The sequence below is a fragment of the Mustela nivalis genome (assembly GCF_964662115.1).
Source record: "Mustela nivalis genome assembly, chromosome: 5".
NCBI classification, from domain to species: Eukaryota; Metazoa; Chordata; class Mammalia; order Carnivora; family Mustelidae; genus Mustela; species Mustela nivalis.
The window spans coordinates 120,671,758-120,691,519 of record NC_139024.1 but is presented as its reverse complement, the minus strand read 5'-3'; the positions used below and the strand labels follow the sequence as shown (position 1 = coordinate 120,691,519).

Here is a 19,762-nt window from a genome sequence, read left to right as displayed (position 1 = left end):
ATGCTTAACTGACGGAGCCACCCAGGCATCCCCATATGTGGAATTTAAGAAGCAAAACAAATAAGCAAAGGGAAAAAAAGAGAGAAAGAAACAGACTCTTAATTATAGAGAACAAACTGATGGTTGGGGGAGTGGGTGATGGGTGGAAAAGGTGATGGGAATGAAGGAGAGCACTTGTCATGAGCACCAGGTGATGTTTAGAAGTGTTGAAGCATTATATTGTACACCTGAAACTAATAAAACACTGTATGTTAACTAACTGGAATTAAAACAAAAACTTAAAGGGTCTCCTGGGTGGCTCAGTTAAGTGTCTGCCTTTTGGCTCAGGTCATGATCCTAGTCAGGATCCCCCAGGGGTCCTGGGATTGAGCTCTGCATTGGGCAGAGCTCCTGTGGGGAGTCTGCTGCTCCCTCTCCTTCTGTGGCACACCCCCTTCACGTTCCCGCACTCTCTCTCCAATAAATAAATTTTTAAAAAAATAAATAGATCACCCATAAAATTTTTTTTAACTAACCTTTAAAAATAAATAACACATTTGGGGCGCCTGAGTGCCTCAGTGGGTTAAAGCCTCTACTTTCAGCTTGGGTCATGATCCCAGGGTCCTGGGATCCAGCCCTCCATCGGGGGCTCTCTGCTCAGCAGGGAGCCTGCTTCCCTTCCTCTCTCTCTCTCTGCCTGCTTTTGCCTACTTGGGATCTCTCTCTGTCAAATGAATAAAATCTTTAAATAAATAAATAAATAAATAAACAAATAACACATTAAAAACTATTAGAGCTATATGAAACTCTGCTTTGAGAATCCTGCCCGGGGTAGAGGGATTTGGTGAATTCTCCAGGCCCCTGTTATCCAGTTCCTTCAGTAGTAACTTAATACACTCATTAGGGGCTCAGAAGAGGTCAGTGGTATGCCAGGGAGCCTCAGGGAAAGTCATTCTAAATTATTTATGGAGTATTGACTAGGTATGCAGTCTTATGCCAGGTTCTGTGGAGACCAACATGAAGACTCAGCTTCTTCACTCATGGTTGGCATCTCTCCTAGGGTGGAGGAAAGAGCACAGAATGTATCCAGACTGAATGAAGGTAGACAGCTGTGCCCCCTTCTGCAGAGGCTTTTTAGCACAAAGTCTTTGATCTGTCTCCTTCAGCTGATGTGGAGTCCGAAGTGTAAGGAGATCCTCTTCAGAACACCCTGGGCTGAGTCTTTTCCCCCTCAGAACTGAAAGGTGGTGGTCACTTTTCCCCCAGTAAATATGAAGCTGGGCTTTATCTCCCCAGCATTCCCATCCCCTCAGAGGCCCATGTCACTCCAAACCAGGGAGCGTGGGACTGTATCTGGGTTTTGTTTCCTCTACAGGACACCAGGTCCTGGGCGAGAGAACTTGGCAGCCTCTCCCCATGGCGGTCTTATTCCTCTTCCTTCTGTTCCTATGTGGAGCCCCCTGGTCTGCTGCAGGTAAGGAGGAGGAATTGGGGGATTCTTTGGTTATTCGGAAGGTTGTAAGGAACTACTGCTGTTTCTCCTCAGAGCCTGGGGAAGGCATTTGACTCAAGGAGATAGATTTACCCCAGCGGATTCCCCACTTCCTCTAATTCTTGGGAAGACCCAGAGACAATGAGGGTCCAGGTTATGTATAGTTTCTTTTTTAAATGTTTTTAGTGTTTAATCTTTTGAAAATTATTTATTAATTTATCAGAGAGAGAGAGAGTGCGAGTGAGCACAAGCAGGGGGAACAGCAGGCAGAGGGAGAAGGAGGCTCCCCACTGAGCAGGGAGCCTGATGCGGGCTGGATCCCAGGACCCTGAGATCATGACCTGAGCCCAAGGCAGATGCTTAACTGACTGAGCCACTGAGGTGTCCCTAATGTTTAATTTTTTAATCTGGGGGCTTTTGTTTTGTTGTCTATTTTTGTTGTTGTTGTTATGTACAGTTTCCTTTAGAAAATAAGAATAGATGAGAAAATGCATCCAGAAAAGGAGAAAGGAGAGGAAGAGAAAGGGTCTTTGCCAACTATTCTAGCCTTTTTTCTCTTGCCTTCAGATTCCTTCACCCACTGGAGGAGAGGGGAGGAAGGCCCTACTTTATCCTCCCCTCCTCACTTCTTCATAGCTGTCACTTGAGAAAGTGCTCATAGCCAGACCCATGCTGGGGGAATTCCCAGGAGGGGCAGAAGCTGGGGGTTGGAGGTCAAGTGGGAGCTATTGATCTGATGGCGATTTCTAGTCTCATACAATCTCCTCCCCACAGACAATATCCAGACCATCTTTGTAGCCTCGGGGGAGGTGCTGGAGCTGCCATGTCCCTTACCGCCCACCCTGAGTGGAGATGAACTCCTATCCTGGTTCCACAGCCCAGCAGCAGGTTCCTCCACTGCCCTGGTGGCCCAAGTCCAAGTGGTCAGGCCAGCCCCAGACCTCGGGAAGCCCACCAGGGCATCCAGACTCAAACTACTGGGGAACTTCTCACTGTGGCTGGAAGGGTCCAAGGAGGGAGACGCTGGTCGATACTGGTGTGCTGTGCTGGGTCAGCACCACAGGTACCAGAACTGGAAGATGTATGATGTCTCCGTGCTCAGAGGTTAGTGAAGGCATGTAAATCGGGGGCCACTGGAGGTCAGGAAGCCCAGCAGAGAACTAAGGTCCCTCTCTTCCCACAGGATCCCAGCTATCTTCGAGGGCTGCCGATGGATCCCACTGCTCTGTCCTCATGTGCTCTGTGGCCCCTGCCAGACGCCTAGACTCTGTGACCTGGCTAGAGGGAAAGGGTCCTGTGAGGGGCCGTGTACAGTCATTTTGGGGCGATGGGGCTGCCCTGCTCTTGGTGTGTCCTGGGGAGGGACTCTCTGAGTCAGAGGAACATAGAGCAAGAATCATCCGCTGCCTCATGCCTCACAACAAAGGGGTCAGCTTTAACTTGACAGGTAAACTGAGGGAGGATTTGGGAGAGGATATTGCCTCTGGCACATTCTGCACTTGCTGGCTAGAGGAGGTGGACATGACTTTGTAATTGGCCAGATTTGGGTGGGTGGGGGTGATTTCTGGTAGAGCAGACCATCACCTGTAGGAAGAGGGCCTTTTCTCTCATTGATAACTCCCTAATAGAGAAGGGGGTTGTTTAAGCCAGCTTTCTGGTGGAAGAGACCATTGGCCAAAAGGGATGAGAAGGATTCTGGTGGAATATACCATTAATTACAAATAGGGTGATCTATGACTTTTATGGAATATCTCATAGCAGACATGAAGAAAAGAATTATTGATGGGGGAATTGTCTTTTGAAGTAAAGATACATGTGCTAATGTTATAATGGACTACTGTGAGTGAAAATAGAAGGGGAAAAAATATATAATTGTTTTAACAATTAGAAGTCCATTACCCACAGAAAGAATGCTATTGAATGTAGAATGACCCATTTATGAGGCAGGAGGGAGGAGCAAATGGACATTATTTTGGTAAGCAAAGGCCAATTAATGGGTTTTACTTCCCTCTACACCCTCAGCACCTAATACGGTGCCTGGCATTTGGTGGGCACTCAGGGAATGCTTATGGACTAAATGAGTGAAAGAAAGAATGAATTGGAAGGCACTACTTTGTCCTGGAAGTTTGGATTACTATTAAGGATATGAGGAAGAATTGCAGTTACGGCTGATGGTCTGTTCTGAAGTTAGCTGTCCATAGGTGGGTACAGGTGTGTTGATATTTGCTACCAACAGAAGTTGATGGGGTCAACATGAGAGGCTTGAATATGGGCAAAGTGGGATGGTGGAAACTAGGGACAAAGAAGCTTATGAAGTCTTTTGGTGGTAAGAGCCTGCTGGACTACAGGGGGAAAGCCTCTCTCTGGGGCATGGGAACAAACCCCTCACTGCGTCCCTCCTTATCCCTGCTGTCTTGCCCTTACTGTAGCCTCCACGGATGCCTCCCCTGCCCTCTGTGCCCCTTCCACGGGCTGGGACGTGTCCTGGATCGTGATGCTCTTGCTCACAGTGGGTCAGGGGTTCACCATCCTGGCCGTCAGCATCGTGCTCTGCAGACAGAGGGCCCAGGGGACTCAGTGCAGAGGTGAGTCCCAGTTTCCTCCCAGGGGGAAAGAAGAGAGCATGTGTGAGTGGGTGGGTGGCAGAGGGATGGGCTCACGTCTTGCCTCTATCCCTACCTTCTCTAGGGGAGGAGGTAGTAAGGAATATAGTTCTGAGTTATCTGGTGATTTCTCTGCTGCACCCCGTGTGACTCCTTCTTCCCAGGTGCCTCAATTCCTCAGTTCAAACCTGAAATCCAGGTCTATGAGAACATCCATTTGGCCCGTCTCAGGTGAGGAACACTCCAGGGTGCAGGCTTAAATCCCAAGGAGACTGGGGTTGGGGTGGGTATGGGGGCCCCTGTTCCTGAGGAGGTAGAGAATGAAAGTATCTTTAATCTGTCTTTCTGCTTCACAAAATCCACAGCCCACCTGCCCCCAAGATCAAATGATATCCATGACATCTGCTAGAAGTGTGATCTGCTGTCCCTCTGGCCATCTGGCACCTGAGGCTTCGCCTGAAAACCTGGCAAGGAGGGGAAGGGCTTCGAGTGCTGCCCTACAGTCCAGCTGATCTCCAGCAGTCACGCTGTTTGTGTGTGTGTGTGTATGTGTGTGTGTGTGTTCAGGGGCGCTGAAGGAAAGCAAAGTATTATTCTGCGATGTCACCTGTGAGATCACAGGTGTGATCTCCTGTTTCATAGCAGCCAGTAAAGGGGTGGTCCTGAGCCCTCAGTACCATGGGACTGAAGGGGAGCCCAGGGTGGCTGCTAGGGGGTGAGGAGGGGTGGGGATGGGCAGAGATGAGACAGGAGAATCCAGAGATTTGAGCAATTTTGGAGAGTCAGTCTCAGGAAACCACTGGACAAATGGAGGCAACTAAAGAAGAGAGAAGGGAAGGGACTCGAGTTAGAGGAAAGAGACAGGCAGGGAGAGAAGACAACAGAAGCACCAGGTGGGAGGACTGAATGACAGAGAATTGGAAGAAGACTCAGGTTGCCCTGAAATTAAGCCCGACCATCCCCCACCCCCATCCCCCTCATCCCTGCTCCATCTCGTTTGCACAGAGAAGTGGAAGGAGAACACACACCTTTAATCAGACCTCAGACTTCCTCACACGGACAGGGAGGGCACTGAGTCAGGACGGGGTGGGGGGGTGGGGGGTGGGGGGTGGGGTGCACTCCCAGCCGCCCTCCTTATCCTAGCACTTCCTGTGGCATCCGGAGCGGAGCAGTGAGAGGCTTATCAACATCCTGACACCCTGGGAGGCCCTAGAGTCACATGCTATCTCTGGGGGTAGAGGGAGTGTCCACAGGGGTGGTGGGTGGATTCCCTGGTGGGGTGTGTGCTGGGCTGTCTTTGAGCCATGGACAAGCCTGAGCTGGTAGAACAGGGAAGGGCACCGATGCTCCTAACTGGTCTGTTCCTGGTCTCAGGCAGAAAGGAGCCAGTCTCCCCCACACACCATTGCAAGCAACTCCACCAGACACCCTTTTGTGTGTCTGCTCAAATTTGGGCCTCACTGGAAGAAATCTTTCTCAGAAGTGTCATCGAAAGCCGCCATGCTACTGGGGCTCAAGCTAAGCTATTAGCAAGAAGGAGGACGCAAATGACACAAAGGGAGAATGAGGTGAAAGTTACAGTTCAGGTCCCAGCAGCCCAGCCCAACCCACCAGGCAGCTCTAGTTTGCTTTTAAAGAGAGAGAAAGAGGTAGGGAGGGAAAGGGAGAGAAAGAGCACACACACACACACACACACACACACACACACACACACACACACACGGCAGTGTCCTAGACTCTCAGATAGCACTTTTATTAAATTTACTCTTCACAGTTCCCCCCAAGAACCTCCTTCCTGAGTTCCTGAACTGCCAAATTAATCTTTCCTAGCAAGACTGTCGTCCTCACCATACCTGGTGCCCCTTCAGTCCCCTTGCCTGGGACCCCCAGCTTCATCAAACTGCCTACCTTGACCAAGACCTGGAGCTGAGATAGGGCATCAGCCGTGGGCATCTAGAAAAGACAAAAGACCTAGAACAGATATTGTTTATGAGGCGGGACTCTGGGCAGGTGCCTATCCAGGCTAGAGTGGTGCCCACAGGAACCAGACCTTGGGAGGGGTCTGGGAAGGTGTGAGGCTGGGAATCAGAGTTCTCTACAGAATCAGGTTCTTGGGCATATCTCAGATGCAGGGGTCTCGAGGGCGGTGAGGAGGGGGGCAGAGTCCTGGGTTGAAGGCTGCAGATTGGCTTGAAGCCAGCGGAGGAGGGGGCCTCCCCAGGTGAAGCTGGCTGCAAGGAGGAGCAGGGCGGCGAGTAGGGGGCTGGGGAGCGGCCGCAGCGTGGTGGCTGTGTTGCACAGGTCCTGCTCACAGCAGTGGTGCCGCAGAGCGTAGGAGCGTGACCAGTAGGTGGCATGGCCCTGCAGAGGGCACTGGGCCCGTGGGAGGCAGCCCTTCCGCTCGATGATCTCATTCTGCTCTGTGGGACAGAATGAGAGAATGCTGAGGTCCAGGCAGGAAGGAGGTAAGGGCAGTGGGGCAGCAGGAAAAGCAAGATGGATGGATGGAGACTGGCCTAGAGAAGGGCCATTGGGCCAGAGTCCTACCTGAGGTGCCAATACTGATGCCACAAGCTTCGTCCTCCTGACACTCGGTGGGAACCGGGTAGCAGGGTTTGGCAAAGCTGCAGGTGTAACAGCGGAGCCGACCTCGGGCAGGGGGCGGGGGCGTGGTGAGACCTGTGGGGGGGGGTTTGGCAGAGGAAGAGGAGAGACAAAGAGGCCTGTGAGAGGCTGGAGCCCAGATAAGGGAGAGAGATTCATGCTGAGCGGTGACTCACAAAGTGGGGAGAGGGAAGCGGGGAAAGGGAAGGAGAAGGGCAGACAGAAGTCGCGGAAGAGACACAGGGAAGGGAGGAGAGACAACTCAGGAAAAGAAAAATCGCAGAGGCAAGAGGGATCCAGAGGTTGTGAGAAACACACAGATATGACAGAAAACAAGAGAGTCAGAGACGAAGGCAGAGCATGACACCAAAAGCCAGACCCAGGAAGGCAGGGTGGCAGTGAAAAAGTTAAGCATATGGTGCCCCAGACAGAGAGCAAATAAGAATTGACACTGACCGCAAGGTCCCTGCAAAGAAGCAAGAGGTGAGATAAGGGAACAGGGGAGACAGAGGACAGAGGCATGTCAAGATGCTTCAAGGAAGAGAGAGTTATTCATTCTCAAATGCCTTGGAAAAGAAACTTCTGGTTCCACCTTCTCCTGGCCTGAGGCCATTCCCAGGAGCTCTTCTTTCTGAAGCCCATGCAAATCTCTGCTCAGCATCCCCGCTTCTCCCACCTGCCCCCCCTTACCCAGTGCCCCACAGAGGAACAGGATGCACAGGAAGATGCTGGAGGGGCCCATGGCTGGACCCAGGGCTCAGGAGTCTGGGAGAATGTGATCTGCACCCAGAGATCCTGAGAGCTGGAGCATCTGAGCGAGACAGGGAGGGACCAGTAAACAAACACACCTAGGGAGTGAATCTGGGGGGTGGAACCGGGACCAGATTCACCAGCCTGACGCAGTAGAGGCCCTGGTCCCGCAGCTCCTATGTCCCACACCTCTCACATCCTCCCTGCCCCCTACTTGAGTCGGCTAGAGCCTTCGGGGTCTTCTCTGTGCTGTGCTTTGTGCTTTCAGCTGTGTCTGCCGCTCCAGAGTTCTGTCTGTCACCTTCCCCCTCATTCCTCCCCACCTCCCCTTGTCTCAAGCTGTTCTCGGCTCTTTCAGCTCAGTTCCCTGTCTTTGTTTGCTTCATCCTTCCCCTCTCCGTGCCCTGGAGTCTCTCAAGGTCACCCTCCGAGAAGGCCTGGCCCAGCATTGTTTCAGCGTGGTGTCTGTATGTGGAACCAACAATGCCCTCTCCCACCCTTCCCTCCACACAAAGCTCAGCTGCATAAGTGGGACCCCACCCAGCTTCACATCCCTTTGATCCCCCCAAGCCTCAACATTTGTACCCTATAATTATCTCTCCCAGTTTTACTACTGTGGAGGAAGGAATTAATCATGGGTGGGGCCAGAGGGACAGAAGTGTTTCCACTGGGGGGGGGGGGGTTGCAGAAAGACTGGGAAGGAATGCAGGGAAAAGATTCAGGAGGTGATGGTAGATTCTGGAAAACTGAGGTTTATGACCTTGAGGGAAGAGAGCCTGATCTGGGGAATCAGAGCAGGGATGTATCAGGAGTAAGAAAGGGGAGGGAGGAGGGCAGAGGAGACAGATATCCTTTTTTTTTTTTTCTTTTAATCTCGGGACCTCTTTATACTCATAAAAATTACTGAAGGCCCGAAAGAGTTTTTCCTCTGTGTGGGTTAATATTGCTATTTACTATAGTATTTACTATATTCAAAATCAACACAGAGCGTTTTAAGTAGGTTTATTTAAAAATAAAAATAATAAATCTATCACATGTTAAGGAAACACAGTTTTGTGAAAAGTAATTTCTTTCCCAACAACACAGAAAAGGAGTGTTGCTCTCCACTTTGGGGAATTACATAAAAGGCTGAATAGAAGATGGCCCAGTTGTCACATGGCTTCTGCCCTTAGGCCATTGAGACCTGTTGTTTTGGAGACAGTACGCTGAGAAAAGCCAACCTCCCGTACGTTTGCAAGTGGGAAAGGAAGACCATTGAGGACCCTCTGGCCAGGAGTTCTGGGGCCACAGCCTGAGAACCGCTGCTGAGGATGGAGCCGTCTGGGGACTCCGGAGGGCAGGGGGTGGGGGGGCTCCCTGTCGTTAGTGGGGCCCCAGTGCCTGCTGGGGGAAATTCTTTACTCCCTTTTTATTGCCCTATAAAGCCCAAGGCAAGGGGGATATAAGGCTGGCGGATCAGGGCCAGGGAGGGGGGTGGGAGAGAGGTGATACTGACATTGCTGGCAGACACAATGAACTCTCTACTGGTCGGGGTCCTGCTCAGTACCCTGCTGGGGTCTGCCCTGGGTAAGGAGGCAGCCAAGCCCTGTCTGCCTCTGCCAGCTGGCTCCTGGTCAGCCCAGGTCAAGCGCCTCTTCTCTTCTGCCAGGAACCCGCATGCGGTGCTTTGAGTGCAAAGGAGATTCCAGCAACTCCTGCAAAGAGACGGTGGCCACCTGCGGGGAGGGGGAGCACTGTGGCTTCCTGGAGCGCAAGCCCCAGCCTGGCCCCGGGCAGAACCAGCTGTCTGGAAACCGTGAGTCCTCAGCTTCTCGCCCTTCCCCCAGCCCTCCCCTGCCCCCAGGCTCAGTCTGGCTCCAGGCAGATGGTGCCATGGCAGAGTAGAGAGGTCTGGAGCCCCTTCTGGCACTGAGCCCCTCAGCAGCCCACTGGCCCTGTCACCTCCTCCTCAGCAGCCCACTGGCCCTGTCACCTCCTCCTCTTAACTCTCCAGAGTCTCAGAGGCCCATTCACTCCTAAGTCGTTGAAAAAGTTCTGTCCCTTGAACGCAGGGACCAAAATATTAAACCAAACTTGCAGGTATTAGCTAAGGACTGGGGGGTGTGGGTGTGTGTGTGTATGTGTGTGTTTGTGTGCGCACGCACATGTATATGATTTTGAAATAATTTTTGATTGACAGAAAATTTGCAAAAATAGTAGAGTTCCTGTATGTCCTTCACCTCTCTTCCTCTAATGCTAACATCTAATATAACCATAGTACAATGATCACAATCAGAAAATGACACTGGTACGATACTGTTAACTAGGAGCACTTGGGTGGCTGAGTGGGTTAAGCTTCTGACTCTTGATTTCGGCTCAGGTCAGGATCTCAGGGTCCTGAGATCAAGCCCTGAGTTAAGCTCCTGGCTCAGCAGGGAGTCTGCTTCAGGATGCTCTCTCCCTCTCCTTCTGCCCCTCCCCCTGCTCACTCACTCTCAAATAAATAAGTCTTTGAAAAAATACCAACTAATCTACAAACCTTATTCAGTGTAGCCAGATGATCTAGTCGTCTTTTTTCTGGTCCTATAGCCAAACCAAATGAGAGTTCATCAACCGCTTGCAACAGCAAGCCAATAAAATCTGACACAGAGCTTCTGCAATGAAGAAAAGTAGGCTATTTATTAGTGTGGTGTCACCCAGGAGAACAGGGAGCTGATGCTCAAAAGCCCCACCCCTTCCCCCTGACAGCTGGCAAGTGAGAGATTTTGAGGGCAAAATTGGGGCTAGGGGGCTCCTGAGAAGGTGGGCTCTGCTGACTGGAGCCCCATGACATCGTGCTAGCAGGCGCTGTGGTGCCACTTTGTCTGGTCCCCCAGAAGTTTTTTTCCATCTCAACAGCCTTGGAATCTAAAAAATGTCTTTATTCTCCATGTTAGACATTTCATTAGGCCCAGCCAATGATTATGTCTTTAGAATAGTGCTGATTAACTACTTGTCTGCAGGTTTCTTTGAGTGATAAGCCATCATTCTTGTCCCTTGAGCCTAGGCTTGTGTGTTCGTTGGCCGGTCCAGCTGCGCCTGAGGGTGACAGGACATGGAGTGTTCATTTTCCACCTGAACTGACAAGAGGGATGTTGGCTTCAGTCCAAATCAGGATCCCGCCTGGCATTTAGTGCTCACCACGTCTTAGTCTCCTCTGATCTGGGACAGTTCTGCGTCTTTGTCTTCTATGACCTTGACACTTTTGCGTCTTTGTCTTCTATGACCTTGACACTTTTCAAGAGTCCCCATAAGTTATTTTAGAGACCATCCCTCAATTTACATTTATTTACTATTTTCTCATAATTAGATTGCAGTCATGGATTTTTGGCCAGAACAGCACAGCGAAGGGAGGTCGGGCCTTTTCAGCACCTTTGAATCAGACGGCTAGCAATGTCAGTGTTCATTTTGGTTACTTGGTTTCATGGAGGTGTTTTCTGGAGGGGACAGAGAATCCCTCGGGGCTCCTGGAAGTCACATCTGCTCTGCCCTAGAAGGTAAGTCCTCAAGCCAAGAGTCCAACACCGCAGTCTTGTTTTCTCTCTCAGCCTCAGTGACCTTGATTCATCACTATCGAGCCTGTGTGGCGGCCCATCATTGCAATCAAGTGGAAACGGAGTTGGTGGGAGACGTGACTTACACAACCCACAGGGAATGCTGCGTCGGAGACCTGTGTAACAGCGCTGTGGCAAGCACCGTGGCCCCGCCATGTGTGTTGGCTGCAGCAGCCGCCGCCCTGGCCTGGCTCTTGCCAGCACTGTGGAGAGACTAGTAGGCTAGGGCGGGAGGAGCAAGGGAGCAAGGGAACAAAGGAGAGCTGAGGTGAGAAGACAAACAACCCTCTGTGAGCCATTAAAATCTCTTCACCACTCTAGAGCTGACTGGAAAATGCCATCTATCTTTCGCTGGTGGGAGAATTGCAGGAGTATTATGTGGCCATCCATGCTCTAGTTACCAAGTGTCAGCGGACTTAGTTACAACAGTGCACTCCTTTACCAATGAACCCCCAAAGGACAATGGAGAATCTGCCCTAAGTGACCACTGGGGCCTATTGCTAGGGAGAATCTTCCTTAGGAGTGAGGACCACTGAGTGGGGGGAGTGGGCTCTGGGCTAAATGGGGGTCACCAGGAACCAAAGAACATGGTTGGGTTTCTTCCCTTTTCTCCCATTTGCAACTTGGTTCTCAATGTGACTTTATAGGATTGAGAAAGGAAATGGAAACACCGTGATGGGAGGGTTGCTTGCTGCCCTGCTTAGTAATGGGGCCAAGTGATGCCCTTGACTCTAACCTGCTAAGAGGGTCCTGTGTTCCATCCCCACGCAGCTCTCTTACCCTTTTGGGGGAGCCCTCAAGTCAGGCCGCACCTCCTTCTTGGCAGTACATCAGAGGTGTGGCCTAAATTTGGGATAAGGATTGTTGCTCCAAACACTGGACGTGTATGTCAACCCCAGACACAGGAAGGAAGAAGGATGGAGGCCTGAAAAACCCGTTTCTCCATTTGCCCCAGACCAGCCTCCCAGGGAAAGTCCCTGGAGGATTCTTGGGGAAGGGCAGGAGCTGAGAGTGCTATCTCCCAAGAGGGGGGCCTCTGACGACAGGTCTTTTGACAAAAAAACACACAGTTTATCAGACATAGACATTTATTACTCAAAATGCAAAGAGGCGAGCATGGGGATGAGGTACGTATGGAGCGAGGGTTTGGGGAATCAACCCCATACAGTGAGGTCATCAGTCCTTCCTGGGAGCCTTTGCGGGGGACAGGACAGAAGTCCCATTTCAGGCCTAGATCTCCATCCCTCTCTAAGCGGGGCACGGTAGAGGGCAGGACGCAAAGTGCGGAGCTCTTCTGGGACCACCGGAGGATCTGGGATGGTCTAGAGGGATATAGGAAGGGACTCGGGAGAAGGTCAGTGGAGGATGTAAGGTGGAAGGATAGGTGGGGAGACCGCTGTCTAATTACAGAAATGTGAAGAGCCTGGAGAAATGCTATTCTGAGTGAAGGGAGTTAAGGAGAGACCAGTGTAGGGAGCCGGGGGACAAGGAGACCTAAGGCTAAACTCAGGCTAAGGTAGGTGGGAGGAGGGACAGCTATGGAGTGAGTCTCAGTGCAGCAGCCAGAGGCCAAGGCCGGCCACAGAGGTGAGGAGGACGAGGGCCAGGGCTGGGGTGGGCCGAGGAGCTGGGCTGTTGCAGTTGTCCTTGTTGCAACAGGTGGTGTTATAGGTCAGGCCCAGCTTGTGGTTGGTTTGGTTGAAGGTCTCCCGACAAGGCTCTTCCGGTGTGCCACATCGAAGGTTGGAGAAAACCCACATCTTACCTGAGGGTAGGAGTGGACCGTGGGGTCAGCCAGCGCGGGTACCTGTTGTGCCTGTGTCCCCCTGCCCATGCACCTGCCCAGGCTTCCTTCCCCACTCTGCCCTGCCCCTCCCCTATCTCTTCTCAGTAAGTCTGACTATCCTTCTGCACTTCCGTCCCCCACCCCCTCGTCCTGGTCCTTGGACTTGTTGCTGCCCACAATCCGTATAAAGTCATAGAATGGTGACTGGCTCTTAAGAATACTTGGCCAAATATTGTCCTTGCTGGGACTGTGTGTCCCATTGCAGTCTGAGCCACATTTGGGCCTTGGGCCTTGCCATAGAGTCTCCCACCAGCCCCCTGTCCCTACTAAAGAGGGGCGTGTTACCGAGGTACACATTCGTTGTCAGGCACTGCTGTCCTGGTTCCAGGCGGCAGGACTGCCGGTCGACACAGCCCAGCACGGGGACCTTGTAGCAGGAGTGACAGCGAATATCAGCTAGGAAGACACAAGTCAGGCTGAGGGGATGGGGTGTCTGACTCACCTGGGGACCAGCCGAGCTGTGGGGTAGGGTGGAGAAGAGCCAGTCAAGTAGGTGTTCTGACCTGTTTGGTTTGACAGTGACCAAGCAGGTGAGTGAAACAGAAATAGTGGAAGTGGGTGAGGGCGGAGTTGTTGCTCTGTGAATGCCTACACCCTAAATATCGTCCTGTACCCCACCCCATTCGGGGATGAGTCAAGAGGGGCAGAGCTACCAACAAAAACACAGGGCCAGGGATAGATGGAATGTGAGACTACCGTGGGCAAGGAATGGAGGAGGTGGGGGAAAAGATGAAGGAATTCAGAAGATGTCACAGACGGAGACTTGAAATGAGAAGAAATACTACAAATAAAAAACCATGGCTCTTGGGGTGCCTGCATGGCTCAGTTGGTTAAGCGTCTGCCTTCAGCTCAGGTCACCATCTCAGGGTTCAGGGATCTAGCCCCACAGGCTCTCTGCTCAGCAGGGAGCCTGCTTCCCCCTTTCTCTCTGCAGCTTCCCCTGCTTGTGCTCGGCTTGATCTCTCTCAAATAAATAAATAAAATCTTAAAAAATAAATAAAAGTCATGGTTGCAACACTTACATCAGTGGCTTGGGACTTGAGGCTGGCAACAAAACCACCTATGGCCAGTTTTATCGATTTACTCTCCCCACCTGGGACCACCATGAGGGTGGGAAGAGAAACCAGACCTGAGGGATCCTCTCCAGCAGCTCTCAGACAGAAAAGAATAATATCTGAGAAGCAGATGGTCAGGTGCTGTCTGAGCACCATTCCATGATGGAGAGGGGGTGGATGCAAAAAGTGTCACCCTCCAGGCTCCCACCTCAGCTAATTCTAGGCTTGCGTGAGCAAAGTTTGGTGTAGGAGGGGTTCAGTCCAAGGGCAGAGGAGCCCAGTGACTGCACCCAGAGGAGCCCAGTGAAATAAATCCACTTCACCCTGGGGGTGAGCAGCCCTGGCATCCCCTCCCTAAAACCAGGCTATCTCCCCGGTTCCCCAGGAGGTTCTAGGAGATCACTGGGACCCTCCAGAAAGCTGGTGTCCCTGTGAGTATGCTCTCTGGGGAAGAGCAGGGGTGAACTAGGAAAGGCTATTGCTTGAATGACAGAACAGAATCTAGAGGAGGAGGTGGGGAGGGTGGGGTGCACAAGAAGCCCCAGGCTGGACGCCTATGTTTCTGGGAGGACTCCACTGAGTGCAGGTGATGACAGGACAAAGCAGTAAGCTGGGTTTGGTCGTGGAGTGGGGGACAGGGGACGTAGAGCTCTGGCAAGTTAGAAGGGTAGGTCTTGGAGGTGGGGAGAAGCGTGAAGGAGACATGGGTCCTTGAGAAATGGAGCAAGGACCCCGTCACAGGAGAGCTGCGCTGGTTGGAGCTAGGGGTACTTGAGATCCCAAGCAGTGGGCAATGGAGCACAGTGGGTGGGGGAAGGTGTAGAAGTCCCTGGGGGTCCCCCAGTGCTCACCTGAGACCCAGCAGAGCAGAGCAGACAGGATGAGCAGCAGAAAGCCTTTCATGATGAAGGTCCCCGGGGATGGTAGCAAGTGCAGCAGCTGACAGAGTAGAGTTTCAGGGATCCAGCTCTGGGAGTCAGTGGCCTTTTTGGAATTTATAATCCCAAAGGTCCCTCCCTTCCCTGCCTCTGGTGGCCCCTCCTTCCCCATTTATACCCTGATGACCAGGGGTAGGGAGGGACTAAGCAGAACTGGGTGAGGGAGTAGGGATGGGAGAGAGAGATACTGGAAGGTAGGCACACTATGGCCAACTCCATTTTGGTTCTTGGTTTCAGGCCAAGACACCCTTCCTGATTCCCAGCTGACAGCCCTGCCTGCACAGTCCTCTGAAAAGGCATCACCGAAGCCCCTGTGACATTACAGTGGCTATGGTGGGAGCACCTAATGGTTCCAGGAAACGGATAATGGGGTGTAGCCTACACTCATTGCCCAATTTGGGTCCTTGGGGGTCATTGGTAGGGGCGCGTGAGCAGAAACTGAGGACAGAAGGGGCTAACTTCATCTGGATTCAGCCTTGACATGGTCTTCCCAACCCCTGCTCAGCCGCAGGATGAAAGATGAAAGATTTGTGATGTCACCAAGGGCCTCTGTGATGTCACAACAGCAAGGACCCAGGCTGGGGCTACCTGCGGAGGTGCTGCCTTAGGCCCTCAGAAGGTTCTGGGAACCTGCCCTGGCTAAACCAGGGCTTGGCCTAGCCTGGGCGAGGGCCAATGAAGTCCAGGGTGTGGGGCATGTGGCCTGTTCCTAAGTGTCTCCCAGACCAAAACCTGCCAGTTTGGGTGGGGCACCATTGGCCAGGAGGGACAGCGTGGGCACAGAGAGGTGAAGGAGAAGCTAGAATAAGAAGTTGCAGTAATAACAATAATGATGAGCACCCAGTGCTCCTATGTGTCAACCATTGTTCTAGGCATTGTAGGTGTATTTTTTAAAATTTCTCAGTACTCTAGAAGGCAGGTGCTTTTTTTTTTTTTTTTTAAAGATTTTATTTATTTGACAGAGACACAGCGTGAGAGGGAACACAAGCAGGGGGTGTGGGAGAGGGAGAAGCAGGCTTCCCGCGGAGTGGAGAGCCCAAAGTGGGGCTAGATCCCAGGACCCCGGGATCACGGTCAGCGCCAAAGGCAGACGCCTAACGACTGAGCTACCCAGACGCCCCAAGTAGGTGCTTTTTATCCCTGTTTTACAGATGAATGAACAGGCCCAGAAAAGTTGAACGACTCTCCCACATGACTCAGCTAGTAGATGGCTAAGGCAGGGTTTGAACTCAGCCAGGATGCTCTGGGCCACTGCTACCCCGCGGGAGTTAAAGTACAGGAAAGTGCTTCCACCACCAGCAGAGCACCACTTTCAACTGAGTATTATCTGAGGGCTGAAAGAGAGCCAGCGAGGACTCCCAGAGGGATCCCGGAGGCTGGTAGCCCCGCCCCGCTCTTATCAGAGCCCCCAACCCGTGCCCCCCCCATCCCCTCTTCCCGAGTTTCTTTCCGGTCTCCTCCGCTGATACACTTGCCTCCTATCCCCACCACATACATCCCAGCCATGGCTCTGGTTCTGCAGCTACTGCCGCTGCTGCTGTCAAGGGCCCAGGGAGACCCCGGGGGTAAGCCATCTTCTCCCAGGAAAGTTGGGAGTGGGCGTGAGGAACGACTGAAGGGCGGCGGGTGCTGGGGTGGGGGAGGGTGGATGTGTGGGGGATGATCCAGGCTGGCGGAAGCGCAGAAGAGAGGGGAAAGAGAGGAGACGGGAATGGGGTTTGGGAGTGGGGTTAGTCTAGCCCTGTGGACTTGCCCTAACCCCTGTCCCCTCCAACCCCAGCTTCACTGGACGGCCGTCCCGGAGACCGGTTGAATTTCTCCTGCGTAGGGGTCTCGCATCCCATCCGCTGGGCCTGGGCGCCTAGCTTCCCTGCCTGCAAGGGCCTGTCCAAAGGACGCCGCCCAATACTGTGGGCCTCCTCGAGCGGGACCCCTACTGTGTCTCCAGTCCAGCCCTTTGCTGGTCGCCTACGTGCCCTGGACCCCAGTATCCGGCGGCTGGAGCTGCTCCTGAGCGCGGGGGACTCAGGCACCTTTTTCTGCAGGGGCCGCCACGAAGAAGAAAGCCGTACAGTGCTTCACGTGCTAGGGGACGGGACTGATTGCAGGGCACCGGGGTCTACCCATGGTAGGTCCAGGCCTTTGCTCAGGGACTTCACTGACATACCCTCAGGAGGGAGAGAGGCCTTAGCGGGAGGTTTCCTGGACGGGAGATGTAGTTCTCTGTCCTCGCACCCCTGACCTCAGTATCCGTCACCACCCTGTCCTCCGTTCACCCAGGGTCCGTGAATCCCCAGCTCCTGATCCCCCTGCTGGGCGCTGGGCTGGTGCTGGGAGTCGGGGCGTTGGGCGTGGTCTGGTGGTGGCGCAGGTGAGCACAATGGGCGGGGCCTGGTTAAATGGGTCGGGACCCGAGGCGGGAGGGGTAGGACCAGAACCTTCGCAGACAGAACCTAGACCTAGAACTCCGGCGTGCGGTTTATAGAGGAAGGGGGCGGGGGGGAGGTCACCCCTTGGGCCGAGGCCATAGGCTGGTAGGCGGAGCCCTGGCTAAGGAGGCGACGCTAGAGCCGGAGCAGGATCAGAGTGTGGGCGGAACTATCTGTGGGGGTGGAGCCTAAATTGTTTTGCGGGTCTGAGCCTTTGAGTTGCTGGGTTGCTGTTGGTCCCGAGGAAGAGGAGATAAAACTGGTGGCTCTCAAAGACTTATACATCCGTTACAGACGATCACCCCCGCACCCGCCTCGACCACTCCCCAGATTTGGTGAGACTAACCACCCCATTTTTCTACTGCTCCCACACTTCCCGCCTCTCAATTCCTCAGTCTGAGCCCTTGCTGGAAGCAGAATGTTGGTCCCTTTCCATTTTTCAGCTCTGTTCACCACTCCCCCTCATATAGATCCACTCGCGAAAGTCGAGCCCCAGAGGCCAGTAAAGGAGGAGGAGCCTAAGACTGCAGGGGACCTGGACCAGGAGGCGGTAAGGGCCTGGCTATTGGAAGGGGGTTGGACCAAACCCCTGAGAAGAGTGGACTGAGAAAGAGAGAGGCCTGAATCCCCCAGCGAGTGAGACTTCTGAAACTCTCCTGCCTTCCTCCCCACCCTTCAGAGCCTGCTCTACGCAGACCTGGATCATCTGGCCCTCAGAAGGCCCCTCTGGTTGTCCCCCATGGTCCCAGCTGATGCCTCGACCATCTATGCAGTTGTAGTTTGAAGGGAAGCCCTTATTCCAAACCTCACAAGCTGAAGGCTCCCAGCTCTCCACAGCTCCCCTCTCCTTCTTGGCCCCTCACCTGGCAATGGATGCACCACAGGACAGAAATGAGCACTAGTATGGGAGTCAGGAGCCCTGGGTTCTCTGCTCTGCCACTGATCTTGCTCCTTCAGTTACCCCATCTCTCCTGTAACTTTCACATCTTCTTCACCACTGGTGCCTTTCTAAACCTGACCAAGCCCTGTCTCCCTATCTTAAGACATCAACAAGTCCTAGATAGTTGTCCTGTCTCTTCCCTCCCCTGCACAGTCCAGCTCTTTGAACCAGGGGCCTACACTTTGTCTTCTCCTTGACTCCACTCACACTGCTCCTCATCTCTCCATGAGGTTGCCAGTGATGTCCTAATGGCCACGCCCAGCAGAGTTTTTAGTTGGTCTTTGGTTACTTCCTTCTTTAATGCTGGCATCTTCCCTTTGGACTCTTCTGCCCTCCTTCCTATTCCCACGGTATTCCCCACTATTCTAGGTTCGTCCCTTTATCTGACTTCCCTCTCTTTTGGGAATTTGGCATCCACAGCCAGTCCTCAAGCCTCACCTCTGCAAACAACACTCAGAACTCTCTCCAGCTCAGATCTCGAGTAATGAGATTTCCCATCTACTACTGAGACAGCCCTGCTTGGACATTCTGCACACAGCATATCCCAAACCCAACTCACTGTCACTCACTTAATCCTCCTCTGTAGTCTCTTGATCAACCAGTTGCCTAAGCCAGAAACTGGGAGTCATGCAGACCTTGTTCTGCTCACTCCCACAAAACGAACCAAGTCCTGTCTTTCTATTTTAATGTCACTGTGAAATCCATACCCTTCTTCATGCCCAGGGCTGCCACCTGAATATACTCTCCTCATTTCCTCCCTGGGTGACTCATAGCCCCACCTCATCCTTTTGCCCCTGCCCTCCTCCCTGAAGCCAGAGGGGTCCTCCCCAAATGCAAACCTCCTTACAACCTGTATTCCAGAGTTGCAGGATGTCTTTCCAGGACCTTTTCTTGGACCCATGGGCCTTGGCTTTGGGTACAAGGTGCTGGCAGCACTCTGCCTACCTTCCAGACTTGTCTCTGGCACCCCACATGTGCACAGCATGCCAGCCTGGGAGAGATTCTCCCCAGCCTCCAAATACGTTTTTGTGCCAGGCAAGTCCTTCTTTCCAGATCACACTTTTTTCCTTCTCCCCACTACCTTCCTGCCTAATAATTCTTCATCCCTAAGACTCAGCTGAAACATAGCCATTTCTGGGAAGCCATTCCTGACCCTCTTTGCCTACCCCTGCATACATTTTGATTTTGATGCTGAAGGCAGTCTCCTTATTTATCTCTAAGCAACCACACCCTGTAAATTGTTCCATCACAACCTGTATTTCAGTTTCAATGTACTGTGAGTTCCCTGCTCTCAGGAGACTGACCCTTTTTATATTACTGCTAAGCCTCAGTAAATGAGTGAATGAAAATGAATGCCCCTGGAAGCGTTACTTCTTTTTTTCTATCAACTAAGGGTGGGTTGGTAATCTACCAGTCTCTGAATCATCTGACATTTAGATAATGAGGGATCCACCCTACTCTTTCTTCTCTACGTCACATATGCTCCCCACAATAGAAATACTATCCTGTCCATCTTGCACCCAAACACCTATAATAGGGCTGGGCAATGACTCA

General features: G+C 52.6%; 5 protein-coding genes across 11 annotated transcripts; 3 read left to right on the top strand and 2 right to left on the bottom strand.

The window, feature by feature from the left end:
* Positions 1-1,333: 1,333 nt before the first annotated feature.
* On the top strand, positions 1,334-5,166 carry LY6G6F (lymphocyte antigen 6 family member G6F). Its single transcript, XM_082732727.1, has 6 exons — positions 1,334-1,453; positions 2,246-2,575; positions 2,655-2,918; positions 3,901-4,056; positions 4,239-4,305; positions 4,440-5,166. Exons 1-6 carry the CDS (start codon positions 1,396-1,398, stop codon positions 4,462-4,464), a joined length of 900 nt encoding a protein of 299 aa, XP_082588853.1. The 5' UTR covers positions 1,334-1,395; the 3' UTR covers positions 4,465-5,166.
* An 880-nt stretch (positions 5,167-6,046) lies between these two features.
* On the bottom strand, positions 6,047-8,464 carry LOC309865855 (lymphocyte antigen 6G6e-like). The gene is made up of 3 exons (XM_082732739.1): positions 7,369-8,464; positions 6,622-6,753; positions 6,047-6,494 (listed from the first exon to the last, which is right to left on the bottom strand). The coding sequence occupies exons 1-3, from the start codon at positions 7,418-7,420 to the stop codon at positions 6,178-6,180; spliced, it is 501 nt and encodes a 166-aa protein (XP_082588865.1). The 5' UTR covers positions 7,421-8,464; the 3' UTR covers positions 6,047-6,177.
* On the top strand, positions 6,510-11,320 carry LY6G6D (lymphocyte antigen 6 family member G6D). Of its 2 annotated transcripts, XM_082732741.1 has the most exons (4): positions 6,510-6,539; positions 8,515-8,653; positions 9,077-9,223; positions 10,995-11,320. In XM_082732741.1, exons 3-4 carry the CDS (start codon positions 9,085-9,087, stop codon positions 11,216-11,218), a joined length of 363 nt encoding a protein of 120 aa, XP_082588867.1. In that variant the 5' UTR covers positions 6,510-6,539; positions 8,515-8,653; positions 9,077-9,084; the 3' UTR covers positions 11,219-11,320. The 2 variants fall into 2 exon arrangements, with proteins under 2 accessions (XP_082588867.1, XP_082588866.1); XM_082732740.1 differs by lacking the exons at positions 6,510-6,539; positions 8,515-8,653 and adding an exon at positions 8,855-8,994.
* A 750-nt stretch (positions 11,321-12,070) lies between these two features.
* On the bottom strand, positions 12,071-17,087 carry LY6G6C (lymphocyte antigen 6 family member G6C). Of its 5 annotated transcripts, none has more exons than XM_082732734.1 (5): positions 15,222-15,388; positions 14,753-14,840; positions 13,289-13,349; positions 13,132-13,213; positions 12,071-12,765 (listed from the first exon to the last, which is right to left on the bottom strand). In XM_082732734.1, the coding sequence occupies exons 1-5, from the start codon at positions 15,301-15,303 to the stop codon at positions 12,551-12,553; spliced, it is 528 nt and encodes a 175-aa protein (XP_082588860.1). In that variant the 5' UTR covers positions 15,304-15,388; the 3' UTR covers positions 12,071-12,550. The 5 variants fall into 5 exon arrangements, with proteins under 5 accessions (XP_082588860.1, XP_082588862.1, XP_082588864.1 ...); XM_082732736.1 differs by having other exon boundaries at positions 13,289-13,304; XM_082732738.1 differs by lacking the exons at positions 13,289-13,349; positions 15,222-15,388 and adding an exon at positions 17,007-17,087 and having other exon boundaries at positions 13,132-13,242.
* MPIG6B (megakaryocyte and platelet inhibitory receptor G6b) lies at positions 15,456-19,561 on the top strand. 2 transcript variants are annotated; one of them, XM_082732725.1, is made up of 7 exons: positions 15,456-15,626; positions 15,991-16,404; positions 16,620-16,967; positions 17,120-17,210; positions 17,563-17,603; positions 17,739-17,818; positions 17,948-19,561. In XM_082732725.1, exons 2-7 carry the CDS (start codon positions 16,047-16,049, stop codon positions 18,050-18,052), a joined length of 1,023 nt encoding a protein of 340 aa, XP_082588851.1. In that variant the 5' UTR covers positions 15,456-15,626; positions 15,991-16,046; the 3' UTR covers positions 18,053-19,561. The 2 variants fall into 2 exon arrangements, with proteins under 2 accessions (XP_082588851.1, XP_082588852.1); XM_082732726.1 differs by lacking the exons at positions 15,456-15,626; positions 17,563-17,603.
* The last annotated feature ends 201 nt before the right edge of the window (positions 19,562-19,762 follow it).

Excerpts from the sequence above, each read along its gene's own strand:
- LY6G6F (XM_082732727.1), top strand. The coding sequence starts at position 1,396 with ATGGCGGTCTTATTCCTCTTCCTTCTGTTCCTATGTGGAGCCCCCTGG. Across the intron at positions 1,454-2,245 it reads AGCCCCCTGGTCTGCTGCAG|ACAATATCCAGACCATCTTT; the intron begins GTAAGGAGGAGG and ends TCCTCCCCACAG. Across the intron at positions 4,306-4,439 it reads ATCCATTTGGCCCGTCTCAG|CCCACCTGCCCCCAAGATCA; the intron begins GTGAGGAACACT and ends CAAAATCCACAG.
- MPIG6B (XM_082732725.1), top strand. The coding sequence starts at position 16,047 with ATGGCTAAGGCAGGGTTTGAACTCAGCCAGGATGCTCTGGGCCACTGC. Across the intron at positions 16,405-16,619 it reads GGCCCAGGGAGACCCCGGGG|CTTCACTGGACGGCCGTCCC; the intron begins GTAAGCCATCTT and ends CTCCAACCCCAG. Across the intron at positions 17,604-17,738 it reads TCGACCACTCCCCAGATTTG|ATCCACTCGCGAAAGTCGAG; the intron begins GTGAGACTAACC and ends CCCCTCATATAG.
- LY6G6C (XM_082732734.1), bottom strand. The coding sequence starts at position 15,303 with ATGAAGTTAGCCCCTTCTGTCCTCAGTTTCTGCTCACGCGCCCCTACC. Across the intron at positions 14,841-15,221 it reads ACCCAAATTGGGCAATGAGT|CTGCTGCACTTGCTACCATC; the intron begins GTAGGCTACACC and ends CTACTCTGTCAG. Across the intron at positions 12,766-13,131 it reads GACAACGAATGTGTACCTCG|GTAAGATGTGGGTTTTCTCC; the intron begins GTAACACGCCCC and ends TCCTACCCTCAG.
- LOC309865855 (XM_082732739.1), bottom strand. The coding sequence starts at position 7,420 with ATGGGCCCCTCCAGCATCTTCCTGTGCATCCTGTTCCTCTGTGGGGCA. Across the intron at positions 6,754-7,368 it reads GTTCCTCTGTGGGGCACTGG|GTCTCACCACGCCCCCGCCC; the intron begins GTAAGGGGGGGC and ends CCCCCCCCACAG. Across the intron at positions 6,495-6,621 it reads CATCAGTATTGGCACCTCAG|AGCAGAATGAGATCATCGAG; the intron begins GTAGGACTCTGG and ends TCTGTCCCACAG.
- LY6G6D (XM_082732740.1), top strand. The coding sequence starts at position 8,940 with ATGAACTCTCTACTGGTCGGGGTCCTGCTCAGTACCCTGCTGGGGTCT. Across the intron at positions 8,995-9,076 it reads CCTGCTGGGGTCTGCCCTGG|GAACCCGCATGCGGTGCTTT; the intron begins GTAAGGAGGCAG and ends CTCTTCTGCCAG. Across the intron at positions 9,224-10,994 it reads GAACCAGCTGTCTGGAAACC|CCTCAGTGACCTTGATTCAT; the intron begins GTGAGTCCTCAG and ends TTTCTCTCTCAG.